This window comes from Polyodon spathula, chromosome 2 (assembly GCF_017654505.1).
Source record: "Polyodon spathula isolate WHYD16114869_AA chromosome 2, ASM1765450v1, whole genome shotgun sequence".
NCBI lineage: Eukaryota > Metazoa > Chordata > Actinopteri > Acipenseriformes > Polyodontidae > Polyodon > Polyodon spathula.
Window position 1 is genome coordinate 25,746,384 of NC_054535.1, and position 22,302 is coordinate 25,768,685.

At 38.2% G+C, this 22,302-nt stretch overlaps 1 protein-coding gene across 1 annotated transcript; it reads left to right on the forward strand.

The window, feature by feature from the left end:
- The first annotated feature begins 14,257 nt into the window (after positions 1–14,257).
- Positions 14,258–16,545, forward strand: foxi2 (forkhead box I2). Its single transcript, XM_041271971.1, has 2 exons — positions 14,258–14,906; positions 15,239–16,545. The coding sequence occupies exons 1-2, from the start codon at positions 14,315–14,317 to the stop codon at positions 15,790–15,792; spliced, it is 1,146 nt and encodes a 381-aa protein (XP_041127905.1). The 5' UTR covers positions 14,258–14,314; the 3' UTR covers positions 15,793–16,545.
- The last annotated feature ends 5,757 nt before the right edge of the window (positions 16,546–22,302 follow it).

The window sequence follows — 22,302 nt, forward strand, 5'->3', positions numbered from 1 at the left end:
TAAACTTTCTTATGTTCTTATGTTCTTATCATCGTACTGGAGTGAGACTGCAAAATTACACGGGGTGTGATGAACTATAGTGCCTCTAAGGCCTCACCACTAGGGGGTAGTTAAATATGTGACTAGTCAAATTATTTTTAGGAAAGTAGATATAGATGGATTGTATTTTTCTAACGGAATCTACTATATGTGTACATACTGTATGCTCAAATACTGTTATCATACAGTATAACTTGTAGTATAAAATATGCCGCCTGCGTAACAAACCCACTGTTTAATACCAGGGGATCAAGAAAGACAAACATTCATGTTTTCTTGGCCGGGAAAGGGTTGTGTGTGTGTTAAGATGTTGCTACAGTATATGTAGCAGCGAAATCAGCTATGCACTATATTTCATACCGTGAACAAAATGAAGGATACAAAGTTACTCATTATAAATATGCCATTGTCCTCATTTGAAAACAGGCTATTTTGTAATTTCTTGAACGTTTTTTTAACTTGCCTGTTATTTTAATTTTCTCTTCAACTATATTGTTATGATCACTTACTCAAATTTTGTCAACCGCAAAAGCGGAGTCTATTAGGTTGATGTAGATGTAGTAGTACTATAAATCAAGGTTTAAAACTGCAATATAATCCTGATCAGATATTACCGAACCTGTCTGATCATCCCCAGTTTACAACAGTAAGGCAGTATGTTTACATTAGTGTATATATAATGGGAACCGTTTAGATAGAGAAGGAGATAGAGGAATTAACAGTGGAGTGCAATTACAGCTCCAGTCCACAAGATGGAAACATTACCAAAGGAATAAAACCCATTTCACAATGTCTTCATCTATCTATGTGTGTGTGTGTGTGTGTGTGTGTGTGTGTGTGTGTGTGTGTGTGTGTGTGTGTGTGTGTGTGTGTGTGCGCGCGCGCGCGCTAAAATAGTAATTTTATTTGTTTCACACACGATGCACGATGTTATGTCTACAATGGTGGACCCAGGGTCCTAATGGAAATATCTTATTGTATCTTAAATCCAAACCTATGGTGCACTTTTTAACCCAATAAATTATGATAGGTGCAATTATTTTTAAACAACATCTCCTTATCTATATATAGATGAACAGTCTTGCTTTGAATCCTGGTTGCACCAAGTCGGCTTGGGATCCACATGGAACACTGCGTCGGCCTTTGACAACTGTGAAGAGAACCAATTGGGGATAGTGCATCGTGCTTCAGCCTCCAGGGTTCAGTAACGTGGTAACATCCGTTGCAAGTGACAAGAGGCAATTGACTTAGCAACAAGAACATAAGTGACCCGATGAACTTCGGTATTTCTGATCAGTAAAGGTCTCCACACACCAGACGCGATGCGATTTTTAATTGGCGACGAGATACTTTCGCAGCAACATGACCATACACACCAGAAGCGACACAGAGGCGATGCAACAGGTTTGAAAACTGAAAGATCTATACAACTATTACAAATTGCTATTGACAAAACTATGATCAAGACTGGTACATACTCGTCAACATGATATGGAAATTATAAGTGTCTTCTCTGACTGTATTTTTTTTTTATATATATATATATATATATATATATATATATATATATATATATATATATATATATATATATATATGGCAATAAATGATACATCCCAGGCTTATTCACTTCCTTCGAAATGGACTCCCATATATTGACTTTCAATTGCGATGACCTTTGTCATAAATCTCTGTTTTTTTTTTCTTCAGTCAGGAGGGGGTGTAGTACTCTTTCCTCCGTTATTCTGGATGCTGTTTCACCATGCTGGACCACGTGCATTGAAGCTGTTCTCTGATGCAATTCAATTCAGTCCTATTTATTTCGAGTCGCTCCAGTGCCGCTATGGTGCAGCTCTCGTGATGCCTGTCGCTTTGCATGTGGTATGAAAGATACTTATCAAAAGTATAGATTCTATTCATTGTGTCGCATCACTGCACAGTTTCGATTGCCTCATCGCGTCTGGTGGGTAGCAGATTTGTCAGAGCAGTGGTGAGGCGACATTTAAACAGAGAAAAATGGGGATAACATTGTAAAGTAAAATTGTTTCCCCTGGTTGCAGTGGCACTGATGACTTAATGCCGACTCTCCCACTTTACTGCAGATTTCCTTCCGTTCATTTCCCTGTTATCTACAGCAGCACGGAAATGCAGCATGGTATTGCAAAGTGCTTTGAGAGTTGTTTAGGAGAAATACATACGAACCTAAATCCAATTGATGAAGGTTTAAGAAGGATGTGATGTTAATACAGTACAGTCCATCCTGTGTAGTTTCTAAACCTCCCTTTTCACACAAAGGTTGTGTGATGCCTTAAAAGAATTCCTTTTAGCAACCTGAAACCTCTGCTGTTAAAGGGATTACAATCCCGCTTCCTTCCTTATCCCACTAATTCTCCCTGGGAACACCCCCGAGGCTGGGAATTAAAACTCTCACACCTTAAATTAGGACGATGTCCTCAGCTCAGAGGGTCTGTTCGCTCAGTCGCAGGGAAACGTGACACTTGTTGGGTTGGGAAGTATTCAGTAGCCAGTCAGATGGTTGTAATATTGAGTAACAGTATCAAAAATGCTTCTGCTCTGCATTAATAGGGTTAACTAATAATGAGCCGAGGCAGTGTTATCAGAACGATTACTCTTCTGACTTTTGCAGGCCTCAAAGCGTAACAGTTTTTGCCTTAGGTTGTTGTACAGTATTTGTAGTGTTCAGCTAGACTGGGGTGCAGCATCTAATTTTTAAAAGTTGGTTCATTCTTTAAATTGTGCGAGGGTTTCCGAGATCAATTTCTAGTCTCTCTAGTGGTGTGAGTGACTGGCGATTCAGTCTGGTCCCCAGAGTTAAAACTCGCTTAAGTCTAGCTGGTTCTATAGCCAACTCCTGCTGGTATTAAGATGGAAGTATGGACTAGCCTTTAGGTATATGATGATTTTCTTATTTATGGTGTAAGGGGAATTTAGTCAGGACAAGGGTTTTGACTCGCATTGGAATTTAAGCAAACTTGTCAATGAATTTGCTTTTATTTAAAATACTGTAAAAGAAAATGCTGAGGAAGTGTATGAGTTAAAGTTCTGAAGGAAGAGTGCCCCAAAACACATCTCTCTATAGAATTGCTGTAGACATTCCTGGGTGTTGGTTATTGCGTTTTTTTTTTTTGTTGTTTTTGTTTTTACTGTCTTCTGGTATCTTCTGTTAGTTGGCCTTCAACTGAGCCAAATAAGTATCCTTGGTCTGCCTTTACTGTTCTGGTTCTCTGTACTATACCGTCACACGTACAGTATATTTTAGCTGAATCTTGAGAAACACTGGTGGCGCTTGACGTGATGTTTCCTTCAGTGTTATTGATGGTTCTTCATAATCTTACCTAGATTGGATTAAACTCTACATGGATATTTGTTACAATATGTTCCTGAAGATTATTGACCTATGTTTTCATGGTACTGACCCCAGACTGATGGAAAAATGAAAGGCTGCAGTATGTCAGTGTAATGGATTCTGTTCCCAGTTGGCGAGATGAGATGAGGTCAAAAGCTCTAAAACCATGAATGCAGAATTTAATTGAGGTTAAGGCACTTCTTTGTGGTGTGCAGGGTCCCCAGTTCGCTCCAAGCCTCCACCCTGTTACATCAGTGACTTATTAATGGTTTAGATTTATTACTGAAATTCATCACACTGTATTTTTTAAGACAGTAAAGATGATAATATAATGATAATGGAACCCATACTGAGAATCCCCCTACACCAGAATAATTCAGTCCCTGCACAAAGGCAAGGTGAGCAGCATAGATCAGTAATACAAAATTACTTCTTTATTACTCTGACTCATTACTCAGCAGAGTTACTGCAGTGCAAAAGTCTACATGTAGGATTGAGGGTGACATATTTCCTAATCATTCAACTATGTATTTAAACTTTTTTATAGGGGATTCTATGCATATTCTGCATCATTCCCCAACTCATTTGCAATAATTGTAGTTTTCCATTATGCATCTAACACAAGGTTATTGCTAGTATGGGGTTGTAACTTTCCTTGAATTATCAATCAGTTGATATAGAAAAAGATCATCCATAATTGTAAAGTAAAATTTTGTAAGAGCCTGAGAGAAGTAACAAATGTTTCAGCTAGTGACATCTTTACTAAGTTTTTTATTTTACTTTAGAATTAGAAAAATAAACTCATTTGATCCTATGACCAAGCCAGATTCGTCTTTAACACCCAGGAAGTCTTGAGTCCCTGGTTATAATAGAGGAAACTGGCTTGGTGTCTGCCTGAGCTCATTAGGCGCCTGGCAGGTAGGGTCCACTGTAGCTTGATGAGGAGAAACAGACCGCTGGTTTTGCCTCCCTAACCTACGGGAGTGCCAGAGCTAATGCAACGCTCCCCCAGGATTCTCCAGCGAAGGCCGGCAACTTGCACAACCAGGATGCGAACCTGCGTTCCTCTGACAGTATGACTCACCCTGCAAAAACTGAGTCTGCAGCAACACAATAAAGAACCTAAAGTGGTTCTCAGCTCCTCCAACAGTACACCTTGTTATTATAATTAAACGTTTGCATCGCTATACTCTGCAGGACTTTATAGCCTTCATTTTTACATTTGTTCCTCAACCCCTAGAAGATAGTAAGACAGCTAGTGGGGACCATGGTACTTGTGAGATGTATTGCTCATTAAAACCTTTTGCATATTTTTTAAAGAGGTGACAATTGTCTATTCTATAGAGAAAACAAGGTATTTAGTAAGTAAGGGGAGTGAGGAAAAATGGGCAATAGCAGCCCCATCCTTTGTCTTGCTGTAAATTACTGGTTGTTTTTGTAATTTGTGTCAGTACTGTATATATGAATGTGATCTTATCCATTGTGTGATCGGAACAAGTGTAGCTGTGAGTGTGCGGTTCCGAGTTCTCAATCTCTTCCATTGAGATGGTTTAGCCTCCCAGCACTTCAGTGCAGCAGTAATGGGACTCAGCAGGGCTTCATTGTTCTGCAAATAGAGATTAGTGCTTTCAGCTCAGCAGGTAATGGGGAGGGGGTTATTAACAGAACAGGTAGAGTGGTCACTGACACCCCTATCTTTTCTGTGTTTTGCTAATCCTGAAGTGAAGCGTCTAATCTCCCGAAGGATCTCTATGCAGGCTGTCTTTGATGGGAGCACAGTGTGAAGGAGGATCTCTTTAAAGGAGCTGGGCTGCTGACAGATTAGCCAGTCAATTAGAGGTCAACCAGCTATTCAGGAGCCTTTGATAGCTAAATACCTGGGACAAAAAAGACAAGAGTATATATAAGTAAAGACAATGACTGCCGTTTATTTCTTTACCTGTTTAAATGCTGTATTTGTATAGCCAAATGCAATATTAGAACTGTCGCCTTGCTTTAGGTAGAGCGCTAAAGGTACAGCAAATTTATGTCTTGCACATGGTCTTGTTATATTGCATGAACTTAGTGTATAGTGCATAGAACTACAGTTCAGTGTCTGCCCTTTTAACCAGAAAATAAATATGAAACTTCAATGAGATAAATCTCTTGAGATGTAAAGGTTATCTTATTTCTACTAATCTTTTTTATGTATTGCGCATGTATATACTGCATACACTTTGAATATACAGCACAGGATGTATTTTGTAGTTTAGCAATTGCATGTCATATGTATAATTAAACAGCCTTTTTTTTTTTAAAAAACTAACAAAAAAGACTAATCTCCCCTGCATGCTGAAAGTGTTCAGTGGCTACCTCAAATCAAGTTGAGAGTGTATTGCTTAGGCAATCACTAGTGTGTCAGGCAAGAGAGTGCAAGAGAAAGTACACTCTCAACTTTATTAGAGGTAGCCAACGAACATCCGAATGCTTTGTCATTCACATTCTGAGTGAGAGATCTACACACAGCGAAATTATACATTTAGATGCCGCTAATAGGTCCCTGTGGGGATATGACTTATAATGGTACTTAGCGATTTATTTAAACCACTAGGTGCAGGAAAGAACGATTTCCTCCAAAGCCTTTTTGTCTGTGAAACACACACTCTCTCTCTCTCTCTCTCTCTCTCTCTCTCTCTCTCTCTGACTACACTATTGAGTGGTGCAAGTTTCCAAATGTGAACTAATGTGTAAATGCAATCACACCCTGCAGATCAGCCCAAGATCAGGCCCCAGGTGTTTCAAAGACATGTTTTTAAAATGTCTCTCAGTGCGCTCCCCTCCACGGCTCCCTGTAATACATCTCTCATCTCTGTGGAAGAGATTGAGTAAAAACTGTCACTGCTGACACATTAAACGTCTACTCTCCTCACCTGGTATCGCCTGTGCCTGACAGGGTTCTGAGTTGACTATCTTTTTGTCTCCCAGCAGGCCTCTATCACCCCTTTTACACTGGCACACTTGACCTGTGAGGTCCTGGGACCCAGTATAGATTGCCACAGGTCTATCATACAGCAGCTTGAAAAGATTCAGTATGGCAATGCTAAGTGTTTGAATAATCTAAATGGGACACTGATCTAATTTAATAGCAAGATTAGCATATAACAGTCTGCAAATTGATAGTGGAGAGATGCTGCAGGAGAAGCAGACCTGCAAGTGACCATGCACAGGTCAGAGCTCAACGGGAAGAGCTTAGAATTCCAAAACTCAGTGATGCTTGAGAGTCCAGAAGGAGAAGAGCCATTAATAAACTGGGGGAGGAAAGCAAGTCTGACAGCTACACTCAGGTTTCCAGCGCACCCCAAGTCTGTCATCGCCCGTGCGTCTCTGTGTGACACAGGATCCCTCATCCTTCTTCCCGAGCAGCTCTTCAGATGCCCGGAGGACAGGACTCTGGAGGGAGCGACGGTCCACCTGACCTCTTCACCTTCACCTGAGCCACATACAAGGCTCGGAGGCAGACACCCTGCTCTTGGGGTCTTCACTGATCATGTGTTTATTGTTTTTTTGATGTGTTATTTAGTTTTATCCCAGGATGGATACAGGTGTAGACAGATTTAGGACATAGGGTAGGAGACACTTCAATACAAAAAGTGGTGAGCATATAGAATGGGTTACCTAGCATGTTGTTTATACTGAATCACTGGGTTCCTTTAAGACCCGACTTGATAAAATTTTGAGATCAACCAGATACTAGGAACCAGACGGGAATAACTATGTGATAGATTGTTACATAAACATACTGTAGGCAATGCAGTTATTTATACAATTTAATCACTATCAGTAACAGAAACATCAGGTCAAATACAGCCTTTTTTAAAGCTTATACACTCCGAAAGTAAATTGTTCAAAATAAATTGTGAATGGTGCCCCAAGTATAAGAATGCATCTTGCATGTTCTCTACTCAACTTTGGACACACACAGGTTCATATTCCAGTGTTACCACCTCTGGTGGTTTATATGGTCGCTCCGTTTACCAGAAAACTGTTGTCAAATAAAATCTTTACGTTATTGATATGCGTCATAACGTGCAAGCTTTTACAAACACAATTTTAATGTACAATGCATACTGCATGTTTTTGTTTGGTTTTTTTAACTGTAATTCTAGATTTGCAAATACAATGTCTGTTTCTGAGAAAAAGAAAAAAAAAAAGCTAGGAGACAACACTCAACACTTTATTTTACAGCAGAGCTCTGTCGAATCACAACTTTGTTCAGGTGCTAGAAATTGCTGTAAGCCTGTGTAGACTGGGGCTACACTAGGTTTTGCTGCTTTTCCAACTACATTTAGAATGTTCTGTAATGGCGAGATCAGATTGCCATTACAATGGTGTCACAGTGCAATAGTTTTACTGCACTGTAACAACACTGTGGTTTGCATCCATTCACAGGCAGTTTTTTTTTTATGGGTTCCTAATGGAGGTTTCAAAGGCTCTCAGAGGAGGTGGGTGAGAGGTTAAGCGTGTGAGACTCACTGTGAAGTATGAGCCGTGTCCCAGACCAGCAGCAAGGAGGAAGTGAGAGGAGGGGGAATCTGGGTAAAGGTAAACACTGAAGTCTTCAAGGTGAGTGAAGTTTCTGCTATTGTACACCTGCTGGAGTTCACTGTCTCATCTCAGGTACAGCCTGGGCCTTACATCAAAGGGAAACTGTTTCTTCTAAAACAACACAAACCCCCCCCCCCCCCTCTCTCTCTCTCTCTCTCTCTCTGTCTGTCAAGCTGTCTGAGTTTTTGATCTTCACTTTTCCCATCAGCATGAACAAGCATTTCTATCGACTCACGTGTGTCTTTATGGGAACTTTGAGAGGTGTAGATTGCTGAAATGGCAGAGAGTGGTTGGGGTCTGCAATGGGTGCAAAAAATCCTATCAGCACCCTGCGGTGTGTCTTTGTGACTTCCGCTGACCTCTGGATATAACAAGAGCAGGGGTTCATTTGGAAACAAAAAGGCATCAGATCTTATAATTAAGGAAAAGGGACAGTACTTTTGTTTCTACACCTAATGCAGTAGCTTGTCGGTTTTGTGTATTATTGTTGGTGTCGTTAGTAGCATGCCAACGTTTGTCTAGTCACGTTTTAATATAGTTCTGTCTAAACCATACCAGTGGTGACAAAAAAATAAATAAAACTAAATCAACAAATGTTATTAAGTTCTTTATTTGCAAACTGTATAATTCTCATCTTTCAGACAATCTGGCACAAATTAACCCCTGAAAAAAGGAACAGCATGACTTCAGTATAGCTGTGTGATGAGGTACACCCCGCCCCTCTGTGTATTTTGTATTATTTTGTATTATTGTTTAACTGTATGGTTTGGTGTGTTTAAAAACACAATGTTTTGTTATTACTGATTATAGCCTAGATAGAATTAAAATGTTCCATCCAGAGAATAAAATGCTCCATGCGTGGTCAGCAGCTAGTGATTATTGATATACTGGCTTTTGACCACGCATATGAGAAACCCTGTGCCGGATGTGGTCGAGGGATAAACTAGGTCATTGATTGCCAGTTAATCCCTCGGCCACAATATAAAATCCAGAAGATGTGGCTGAACATGGTTAGAATGTTCAGAGGTGGAATTAGGCATGAGTCATAAAATACAGGTAGCATAGTTTGTCATTCCTGAATATAAGGGAGCAGAAAATGACAAAATATGCTCAGTTAAGCAAAGAAAAAAGACAATCTGTAATTACTTTAAGAAATGAAGGTCAATCTTTAAGAAAAATTGCAAGAACTTTGCAAAAAACACAGAAACTGGACCTTTGAGGAGTCAAAATTTGAAATATTTGACCGCCGAGTATTTGTAAGACGTAGAGAGGGTGAGCGCATGAGTTCTGCATGTGTGGTTCCCACTGTCAAGCATGGAGGAGGCAGTGTCATGGTCTGGGGTTGCTTTGCTGGTGACAGAATTGGTGATCATTACCAAGTCCATGGCAATCTCAACCAGCATGGCTATCATAGCATACTTCAGAGGCATGCCATTCCATCAGGATTACAGCCAGTTGGGAAGTCCTTCATTCTTCAGCAAGATAACGACCCGAAATACACCTCAAAGTTGTGCAAGAACTATCTGGCGAAGAAGAAAAGTGAAGGACAACTCAATCTAATGACCTGGCCTGCCCAGTCTCCAGTCCTCAATCCCATAGAACTTGTATGGGATGAACTGGACAGAAGAGTCAAAGCGAAGCTACCCAGAACTGCCCTACATCTCTGGGAATTGCTGCAGAAGAGCTGAGAAGAAATGTCAGGTGATTTCCTGCTGAAACTTGTTAACCCAATGTCTCCTGTTTGTGAGGCTGTTATTAAGGCAAAGTAATTTTGAGGAATCCAAGATTTAGAGACAATTTTCAATTTTCTTGAACACTGCTTTGATACTCCTTATGTTTTGTTTTATATATTGTAACGTGTTTTCATTTTCAAGTATTTACCGAAACCTATAGGAGGTAAAACCTAGTTTCAAGCAGATGCACTCAAACTTTTGACTGGTACTGTATATATATATATATATATATATATATATATATATATATATATATATATATATATATATACTTGGTAAAACAACAACTATATATATATATATAGTAAGTCATACGTAGAGTACGAACTTTGATCCAAAATCACGTATATTATATATATATATACAAAGATACATTTATATATATATACTGGATAAACAACAACAAATTGAACAATGGGGGGGGGGGGGGGGGCGTGATATGGGGGGGGGGGGGGGGGGGGGGGGGGGGGGGGGGGGGGGGGGGGGGGGGGGGGGGGGGGGGGGGGGGGGGGGGGGGGGGGGGGGAGATATGTTGATCAATAGCACAACGAAAAATCGATCTCTATAATTAATTAAAGAACTAATTAATTAATTAAATAATGTATTCGAGTTATTAATAAAGACAGATATTTATATGGATGGGGGTGGTGGCGGGGCAGGGGGTGTGCAAACACAGAAAACACAAACAAATATTACTCGCTTCTGTGTGAAACTCGGTGACTCGGAGATCACAAAATAATACAGAGTTCCATTCTTCCACCCGGTGTTTAGAGTGAGCCTCACTTTCCGCCTCACTGTGGCCCCATAATCCTGGCCTAAAGGAAAAAACAACTGGCAAATCACAAAAACCCTGCGCTAACCACGGCAGGTGGATTTTTGTTTGCACAGGGAGACCTGCAAACAAGAACAGCTAAGAACAAAGTATAAACAACGGATTGAAAGACAGCTTTCTCGAACTGTATTTTTATCATTTGTGTTATTTCATAACTGTGGATTAGTTGTTAAAATAAACAAATAATTCGTTTTATAAACATATCATTTGAATTCGGGGAGGGAGATACTTGCAGTATTTTCTTTAGAAAAACATTTAACCAGTAATTTGCGGTTTGTCATCCAATTAATAAATTCCTAGGGCAACACAGTTGACCTCTAAAAAGGCAATGCAACTTGAACAAGAGATCTGTGTTACTGGTACAGCCAGGGTGGTTAACTTAGGCTTTTCATCGCAAAGTACTATTGCTAATAATAATAATAATAATAATAATAATAATAATAATAATAATAATAATAAATAATAATAGTAGTATTAAGTTGATTTAATAAAGCATGTCTTCAGGAAAAAAGATGAGTTTTGTTTTTTTTCCGAGTCTTTGAATAAATAGCTTTGATATTAAAATATTAGAAATTTTGTTAAAATATACAAAACCGGAGACTGAATAAACACAATTAAATACAATAAAATACAAATTAATTTGTATAGGCCCTATAGCGCCATTCACGCCATTTATTTTTGTATGGCATCCCAGTGCGCTGTACAAAACAAGACAGCTCATATAGGTTATACAATACACTCTATATAATACAACTAATTATATAGGCACATTCAAATAAACGTGTTCCTGGGACCTGATCTCCAATAATTCCAGTTGCATTATTATTATTATTATTATTATTATTATATTATTATTATTATTATTATTATTATTCTTAACGATTTGCGGGTAATCAAGTATTATGCTATCAGGACTTGCAGCTACTTGTAGGATTTGTGCCTTTCCAAGTCGGACAGATGAATGCACATTCTATATTGCGTGTGGCCGCCGGTCTAGAGCGGAGTCATGTCGAAGCGTGTCATTTATGTCATTGTTGCAGGGTATTGTTTTGGTGTAAAAAACATTCCGATTTATTTAATTATATATCATTAGTTATAATATTGAACCTCGTATATACAAAGTCCTCATATGATTATAGCTTTTTTAGACGTGAGGGGTCGCAGTTATTTATCCCCCCCCCCCCCCCTCTCTCTCTCTCTCTCTCTCTCTCTCTCTCTCTCTCTCTCTCTCTCTCTCTCTCTCTCTCTCAACCCTACCACGCCGCCTGCAGTCCCTGTTTCCCCGTACTCAACAGAACCGCAGTTTATCACTAGCAGTACTAAAGATAAATAAATAAACAAAAACTGTACATATTTTCACAACCAGTTTCATATACTAATACGCACATGATAAAACGCATGATTATGCGTGAACTTATTTTTTGCGGTAGTACTAATAAGATAGTAATAAGAAATACATCTCTCATTAATAATACGCATTGTGGGGGTATTGTGGGGGGGAAGAGCATATAACTACGAAACAGCGGCTCTTAGTAGAGCAAAGTGTCAGGGATAACGTCGGTCGAATTCTCGCTTTTCGCTTAAGAAGTGCATTAGTTTGCAAAAAAAGATGCGTAAGGCCACAGGTATGCTTTATTTGTTTGTTGCGATTAAGTTGTATCTTTTAAATAAAGGTTTCGTTGTTTTATCTACATTATTTCTTATATGTGCATCTAAAAATAATAACTGTTCCAATTACATCTAATTGTAAAAAAGCTGACACTTTAGCACAGCGTTAGCACAGCTTCCCTTCACCTCTCTACATTATTCACACCTGTTGTTCCAGACCAGGCACGCTATGTTCAAACATTTTTCATTATTTATCTCTCACGGTTATTGTACTCTTTACTTATCTGTGTGGGTTATACACATGTACATCTCCATACATTAATATGAGCAAAACAGTTTAATATTCTACACGTGAAGTACGGAAGCGGTGCCTGCCTGCCCAAGAGAAGCAGACAAGCGGCGCTCCCCCGCGACTCCCCAGCACCACACAACATCTTAAAACGGAGAGATTTAAAGCCTCGGTGTGTCCTGTTAAGAGTTAATCTGCGTGAAGTAAACTTGTTACATTGTACCGTTATGCAACATCCGTTATTTGTTTCCCAATGTGTAATATGTTTGGTTAAACTATTAGTGTAATATTACATTAACACATTTTGGCAAATGTGATCTTAAGGTATCACCTATAGCTATTAAACGCTCAATTAGAAATACTCAAATAAACGTAATAAATTCAATGACAAACGGTTGGACTATATAATTTTTTAAAGGTTTGTAATTGCATTTATTAAGTTTCTTTTATTTCTAGTACCAACTAAATTCAAAACCACCTTGCGTAGGCCTATATAGGCTACTGAATATTAGTTGTTTGAGAATTTAACATAAAGCTTCTCCAACATATTTTTAAACACGTTTTAATATTTAATAATTATTTGTTTTGATAACTCTTGATAAACTGTGTTTACAGCACACATTTTTCTAAACTGTACCGCTTCTGTGTGGTTCGCATTCAGAGAAACAGAACGGGGGCTTTCCTTAACCCATTTATTTATGTATTTATTTATTTATTTAGGAAATTTATGATCAAAACGCTAAACAGTCAGCGTTTATAGACTGTTGCACGTGGGTGTTTTATTTGGAACAGGTGAATGGAAATAATACAACAGACAATAGACATTTAAAAACGAAATGCTTTATATGTTACGTTAATAGGATGTATATGGGTAGGTATTTTTAGTTGTTGCCATTATTTTATGTAGTTAGTAATAGGCTTTAAGTTTGTTTTTGTTTTGTTTTTCTCATTAAATAGCTAGAAATGTAGTTTACGTTTTATTTTTATATATTTATTTGTATCAGGAATATTGAATGATATTGCATATAAAAAAATATATGCTCAAGCTAATATAAATATATAAAAATAAATCAACAAATTTCAACACAAACTGTGCTGCCCTGAATAATTTCCCTTTGTGTTTATGCATTTATTTATATGTATTATAGTGTACTGTATAGATCTCTGCTATTGAGAATCATCCATGCCATCTGAAGAATTGAACTGTGGGTAGCTTTGAAATGTGTATAGCGGTCTTGTAATACTAAGTACAAGACAGAAAGGGATTAACGTGGCATGATTACAGTCCAGATCAAAAGGATTAATTATTGCAATTAGGTGGTATTAAACTGTTCTTAAACTTTGTGGCGATATTCCTATCTATATTTAAATACCCACAGGCGTTAAAAAGTTGTCTGTAGCTGCATCAATAGGGTCTATCGTGTTTGGGGGGGATGGGGGGGGGGGGGGGGGGGGGGGGGGGGGGGGGGGGGGGGGGGGGGGATTGTAAACTTATGATTGGGGGGGGGGGGGGGGGGGGGGGGGGGGGAGGAGCGACAGTCAGACTACTTTTTCTAAATGAGGGGGGGGGGGGGGGTGGGGGGGGGGGAGGGGGGGTCCCTCTGATTGGTTACGGGCGCTTTGCTTAGCCACAACCCTTCTGTGAATAGTGCGTTCCCACTGGCTCCCTGAGAGACACCTTCCAAGGAACTCCCTCTGCACAGCCCCTGTGGGAGTGGGGAGCGTGGGGGGGGGTGGAGGCTCGCGGGAAACAATGAGGTACAAATAGTGCATCCCAGCCCCATGGTTTGGCACTTGTTGTAATACTGAACACCTTGAGAGAAAAAAAAAATAGAGTTTTAAAGTGGGTGCCTGTGGAGATTATGAACTCCATTGATTCGCAAGCCCAGCAGAGTTCTCCAATACCAACCCCACACCAACCCCACCCCAAAAGCGCACAGGAAGCTCCAGAGATGGCTGTGTATTGTGACAACTTTAGCATGTACCACCAGCAGAACCTCCACACCTCGCAGCGACCGACGAACTATGGACTCGGGGACTATGCTCCGTCAAGCAACCCCTACCTCTGGCTCAACGGACACGGTGTGAACAGCTCCTCTTCATACTTACACGGGAATAATTCAGCTTCCTTCATGCCCCCTTCCTACGGATCTCAGAGGCAGTTTCTGCCCAATTCTGCCGGCTTAGGAGGGGCTGACCTGGGCTGGCTTTCCATAGCTAGCCAGGAGGAGCTCCTGAAGCTTGTGAGACCTCCGTACTCGTATTCTGCGCTCATAGCCATGGCGATCCAGAACGCGCCGGAGAAGAAACTGACTTTGAGCCAAATCTATCAGTACGTGGCAGAAAACTTCCCGTTCTACAAGAAGAGCAAAGCAGGGTGGCAAAATTCCATCAGACATAACCTGTCTCTGAACGACTGCTTTAAAAAGGTGCCCAGAGACGAGGACGATCCGGGTAAGATTATCACCCTATTCCTTTGCTATATAGGCTACTGCTTACAGAAATATTTATTAAATGTAATCTATTATGTATATTTTCCATCATACATTTTGCATTCGGTCTTTACACAGTAAAAATGTATTGGCAATCACAGCTGCTTCTGGTTAAAAAAATATATACCGGTTAAAGCGCATTGACTTAATAGGCTAATGATGGTGTTTTGTCTCAAACTTCTGTGCCATTTATAGGTAAAGGGTTGCTATGGTGCACCAGTTGGAAAATATGATTATCTAATAAGAGGTTTTATGTATTTATTTATTTATGTATTTATTTATTCTTTCTTGTAGGAAAGGGCAACTACTGGACCCTGGACCCAAACTGTGAAAAAATGTTTGACAATGGCAATTTCCGTAGAAAGAGAAAGCGCAGGTCGGACACCAGCAACGGGATCAATGGCATATCCAAACCAGAGGAAGTACGCCCCAACCCGGCGTTAAAATCTGCAGAAAGCCCGCCGGTAATGGAGCCTTCCTCCCCAGAGCTGGAACCCGCCACGGAGGATCATAAAAGTTCCCCCACTCTGGGAATGAACTCCAGCCCTTGCTTCAATAACTTCTTCAGCAGCATGAGTGCCATAGGCACGGGGCCTGTAAACAGACAGGTGTCGCTGGGGATCATGAACGAGCTTTCTCAGCGTAACATCTCCGGACTGAACTCGTACTCCTCTAATGGTTCACACGAGAGTGGCAGCAGTACGGACCTTACAGACAGTCTGCACCTCAACCGAACGGGTTACTACAACTCCTTCGCTGGAAATCAGACGAACCAATTCAACGGCCATTTCTACAACAGTTTTAGCGTGAACAGTTTAATATACCCCAGAGAAGGGACTGAGGTGTAGAGACAAAAAAAAAAAAAAAAAAAAAAAAAAAAAAACATTCTTTTGTAAAGCCCTGTATTAGAAAAGCCTCAGTGGAAAGAACCTAAAACCATTGGTGTTGGGTCGTTTTCATCATCAGCCAAAACTTCCCTGCTTGTTAAATATTAAATGCATATAGCACGAAGCATCATATTAAGTATAGCCACGTACTTAATACAAATCTGCTTGTGTCGTCTACTTTTTTAGTGGCACTGTACACCTAGTTGATGTTATGTAATCTAAAACCCCATAACCAAGACACTTACTGGTTTCTTTTGCACTGAACAATCACTGTGTTCTTTAGGATATAGTAAGTATTTACTGAACTAAGAGAAGATGCTGTAATGGATATATGGCTGCATCCAGCAGGCTATGTCGTACTGTACTTGAAAAACATTTACACAGACGAGCGAGATTAATGTCTCTTGCAATGCATCGATCAAGGAGTAGTGTTACTTATTTGAAGGTTATTTTAAGATGATGAGCATATTTCTCGTCTTATATATTGTCTCTATGTTTTATATACAAAACAGCAATAAGAACAAGTACATTTTACAAAAGAAACTGACGAAGGAAAACAACTTTTAATTGTTTTCCAACTTTTAGAAATTATTTTTCGTAAATGAAAACTTTTTCCTATTGACTTCAAATACGTTAGTTGCTATTCATGTAAATATATATTTGTATTTCTATATTTTTGTAAATTATGCCATTCAAATTGTACTTATTTATAAGCTGCAAAGTGACGAATTGTAATTTTGTTTGAACGTAGATTGTAAAAAAAAAAAAAAAAAAAAAAAAAAAAAAAAAAATTAAAAATCATAATAAAAAAATATGAATGTACTAAACGTCGGCTTTCTGAGTTTATTACAGTTTGGAGTATCACACTGAGTATTTAATTTTCATCTTTTCTAACTGAACACTGAACACTGTTTATTTTACACGTAATTTGCAGGTATTTGATTATTTAAAACAAGCAAGTAAACAAAACAACTTCGGCGTTTTCTTTAGTTATTAAAGTTATTTAAGTTTTGTCAGCTATAATAATTGTTATCAGTGGTCTATGAATCTACCTGAAAACCATGGTAAACACAAACACAAGTGTAAGCTCGTGCTATTCCGCTGCATAACAAAGAACACTGCCAGCATGCCAACTTTGAAAACTTTGGAACACTTTAGCTGAAGTTCGGGCTAAATTTCCACTCTTCAAAAATAAATAAATAAATAAATAAAAGAAATAAATAAATAAATAAAAGAAAAATGTACGGAATCGAATTATTATTATTATTATATTCATTATTATTAATTATTATTATTATTATTATTATTATTATTTATTATTATTATTATTATTGGTGTAACAGGTGCTTGCTTGTTGTCTAGGCAATGGGTAACAAATCATTTGTGTAATACTAGAAGTTCGGTTTGCTGAATGGTTAACAAACGCTACCGGTACTTAAAAACAAGCTAATGTAGTGGACATTTCGATTTCTTATTTATCAAGAAGCACAAGATTGTTCCATTTTTAATTGTCTATTATAAACATAAAACTGTATTATGTTAAATGATTAGTTGTTAAGCATATTTAAAATTCAGTTATAGCGCAAATAATTGGACACTTCAGTGTTCGTTTCTACACATGCTTATTTATAGTGTATTTCTTTTTTTTTTTTTTCATTTTACATATGAGCTGCACGTAATGCCGTAAAAGATATCGAATACAGCTGATGTATGTGTGTCTTAATTAGGAGCAGCCTGCCTTGATCTCCCCGAGTCAGGCGAGGTAATTATAATAATAATAATAAATAATAATAATAATAATAATAATAATAATAATAATAATAATAATAATAATAATCTATAAAGTTGCTAAAGAGTAAACGTAACAGATCATCTTTCTTTAAATGTGCCAGTTTGCAATAATGGTCAACAATTTTAGTTTAGTTGCAGTTTTACAGAATTTTAAGAGTAGCACTTTGTTCATTTTAATATGGTTTGACATCTTTAGCAATAATAACCTCTTCAGACGATTAGGATATGTGTCAATGAGCTTTTGGCTTGATTCTTTAGTGATTTTTGACCATTCTTCAATGCAAAATTGTTCCAGTTCGTTCAAATTCTGAGGATTTCTGTTGTACACAGTCTTCTTCAACGATTACCAAATATTCTCAATCGGACTTGGATCAGGGACTTTGACTAGGCTGTTCCAGAACCTTGATGTTATTCTTCTTTAATCATTCTGAAGTAGACCTTGATGTGTGCTTTGGATTGTTGTCGTTGGAATGTCTAGTTGGGTTTAAAGATGATTGACCAATATCTTTTAGTATGCTATGGAATCCATTTTACCATGTTATTGAAACTAAACTTCTTGTACCATTCGAGGAAAAACAGCCCAGTAGAAGGATCTCCCCACCTCCATGCTTGGCAGTAGGTATGGTGTTCTCACCAGACTTTCTGAAATGGAAACCCCAGTCACACTTGCAGTCAATTCACTTTGAATATCTTTGGCAGTCAATCTCAGATTGTTATTAACCTTCCTCACAATTCTTCTACTTGTTCTTCGTGAAAGAACCGTCCTTCTTCCAGACCGAGGGAGCATTGTGACAGTACCAGCAGTCTTGTACTTCTTGATAATAGAAACAATAGCTGAAATTGGGATACTCAAATGCTTGGAAATCTTCTTGTATCCTTCTCCCAGCTTTATGACAACACATCATTTTCTGCCTAATGTCTTCAGATAGGTCTACTTTTTCTCATAATGACTTATTGGTAATGACAGCAATTATCCTATGTCTAACCCTTTTATACTCTCTAAGAATATCCCATACCCAATATCTAGCATTTCCTAAACTGTTCTAGAATTAGGTTCTGCGTTATCATATTGAAATTTCTAGCACCTTGTAGTATAATGGCATCAAAGGGTATGAATACTTCTGAATTAGTATTTTTTGAGTTTTGCCAATAAATAAATAAATAAAATGCTGAAATAAATAATTGTAGATATCTGTTTCTTGTAACGTTTTTTCCTCATCCACAAAAGCAAAACTTTTGCTACAAAAGATTTTTCATATAATTATTTGTTTTCGAGTAATTTCTAGAAATGATACATTTCCATTGAGGTATGTACACTTGTATCTATTCTATTTTATTTTATTTAAGGATTACAACACAATGAATAAATAGCCTACATGGCAGAACTAAAGCTAATAGTCAGGTTTGCTATTAATTAAAAACATGTATCAATCATTTTTATTTTCTAATAAAAGCTATTACATAACACTACCCAAACCATAGCTCATTATATAGAACAACTGATGCTCTATACCTTTTTGAAAAGCTTGGCTTAGGGGAATTGCGTCAGCAGCAGCCTACCTAATTCCAATTAAGCGCTCGCTTGCAAGTGCAAAGCGCACAACAGACGTGAATAAAATGAAAATAATACAATTAAATAAAGTGAAATCAACGCATAATTGCACTAGAAAAACAAACTAAGTAAACAATACACGTGCAGCTTAAATACAAATACATTTTTTAAAAAAGAATCCGTGTAAAATGGCGCTTTTCGTGCACACATAATTGAAGACAATACAATCAGTTAAATGTAACACATTCAATATAACGAAACTAGCACGTACTTAACGCACATTTCTTACATAACAAAAGGTTCATTTTTTCTCAACAACAACCAGGCAGTCTCTAATATAAGAAAGGATTGAATGGCACGTTTTTAGGTAGTAATTAGTAAGAAATCGCCCTTTTCTTTGAGAAAACGCCCAGGCAGTCAGTAGTCGAGGCGTCGGGTCTGCGAGTAATTAAATACACAGATCACCGGCATCACAATCACGGTGATCACAATAATACTGTATATAATCCCCAGGGCAGGAGACGAGTGCCACTGTCTGCGACCGCTCTTGACCGAGGTTACACCGTACACTGTATTATTCAATATCTGCTGTTAATTTAGCATAAAGGAGCACACGTAAGAACATAAGAACATATGAAAGTTTACAAACGAGAGGAGGCCATTCGGCCCATCTTGCTCGTTTGGTTGTTAGTAGCTTATTGATCCCAAAATCTCATCAAGCAGCTTCTTGAAGGATCCCAGGGTGTCAGCTGCAACAACATTACTGGGGAGTTGATTCCAGACCCTCACAATTCTCTGTGTAAAAAAGTGTCTCCTATTTTCTGTTCTGAATGCCCCTTTTTGGTACAATGCCATGCACTACGTGGTACACTGTAGTGCATGGCATTGAGTACCTTCTTTGTGAGATACCACGTTATAACATTTGACAAGGTTTACTCTTCAGAGACCAAAATCTGTTGATAATCAAAATTAAATCTGATGAGGAAATGTATGTTTGGTTGAAAATTATAAAGCAGTTTAGCTAGCCATCTGTAAAAACGATACACCCCATTCAGTCACGACGTGTATCATTGCACCACATTAAGTTTCCTGTCTATGTAGCTATTTTATAAATTAGAATGCAAACATGTTTTTTTTTTGTTTTTTTTTTTTTCAAAGTTTTGGGAAGCCAACTTCTCGAACTCCATAGAGTTCACACAAACTGTTTTAAGTAACATTTTAAAAAATAAATAAATAAATAAATAAAAAATCGTGACCGAAGGGGACAGACAAATCTCGTTTTAGCTCATTTTAAATAATATATTTGTGTGCATCTGAACAATGGCAACATGCATTTTAAATATTAAAATACTAGCCGTTAACAACGTTTACATTAAATGTATATTTGGACATCACACACACACACACATTTCTTTCTACACAGCAGAAGTAGGCTTTTTTTCCGAAACGTCCTTAATATATGTCAGTCATTTAAACCTTTTGTATACATCCAAAAACACTGGGTGTAGGCGGACCGGTTTTGTTTGTTGCTGTATTGCTGCGCAACTGTTAACTTGCGCGGCTTGATTAATTACACCATGGGGCAGGGTGCTCAGATTCTGAAACGTGCTCTATGGCCAAGACTGTTTTCTTTTTCCGATAGAAATTTCATCCAGTGCATACATATATTCGTATCTACGTTACCATGTTTCATTACAATATTTATTATGCTAAATATATTGGATTATGCATCAAGTTTATCATACTGCTATTTGCAATTCATTAATGTGGTGCAATATATTGCTAACGACTACGGCTTACTACTAACACTGTACTTGCATTACTGTTATGCATGCAGTGAATGCAAAAAGGCAAAGGGTGTCGTTTTAGATGCTTTTCGCCTGAGGCTAGATACAGCGCATATTTCAGCTCATATATAAACGAAAAGTAGACCTAATGGCAGAACAGAAAGTAATCTTCACCGTCGCACCCGTCCCACCAGCACCGTGCACTTTATGCTTCTTAAAGATTGGCAAATTTGACCAGAAATGGGGCGTGGCTAGGCTTACGCTTGTTTTGGGCTTTATTTGAAGAACAAGGTCGCTATATTTCTGTCAGAAGTCTGGCAACCCTGATAAGGTGTGTAGTAAACTAGACGGTCTCCAAGACAACGGCATGTGATATTTATGTTGTAACTTTGAGGCACATCAGTGCATTTATCCATTATGATCCGATTGCGGTCTTTCATCTGAAGAGGTGAGTACGAGTTGTCAAATAAATAGCTAAATAAATAAAGGCAGCGCTGAATTCACCATTGTGCAGTAATTACAGTGCTCAATTAACTTCATGTTAAGACCCCAATTTCCAGGAACGCCGCCTATCTGCAGCATTGAAACAGCTGAAAACAAATCAAATAAGTTTGATTATGGTATTTATATTACCACTGACCGAACTGCTAACACTACCGAACTAGCAAAAAGCAGCAATCTGTGTATACAGGAGCAATAAAAAAATAAATAAAACCTCCGGAGTTGTTTATTTAAAATGTTTTTAACAAGTTTTTATTTTATTTTTTATTTCACTATAAAGTACAATGTTGATGTCCCTATACCTCTGTTTGAAAGATCACAATGAGATTACTCCAGATCAACTACCCCCAAACAACCCGATTATTAACCTTTTTATTCAGATTTATTAATGCAGAATGGTATATTTTGTCGATGACTGTGTTCGAGCCGTTAGTAAATGCAGAAATAATGTTTTAATGTAATGTAAATGTAATGGTCTTAATCGACTGTGTGTTTGTTTTTTAATTTACACACGCACACGCACATGCACACAAATGCAGATTTACATTAGATAAAGCCTGTTACAGTTCCAGGGCTGCACTGCTTCATGAGAAACAGACTGACTCAATCTCCACTGGAGGTAGAATGATAGGTGTGTGTGCCTTACAAGCCCTGGACTTTAACCACTGGACCACACTGCCTCCTTGCAAATATGGTTATTAAAATGCCTCCAACTCATTAAACAAATTGCTTATAGAAATTCATTATTGCGCCGCGATTATCCTGTTTTAATCGCAGTTCTCTGGATGCATGAAAACACTGGTAATTTGCCAAAAAAAGGTTTCCTTTAAGAAAACAGCT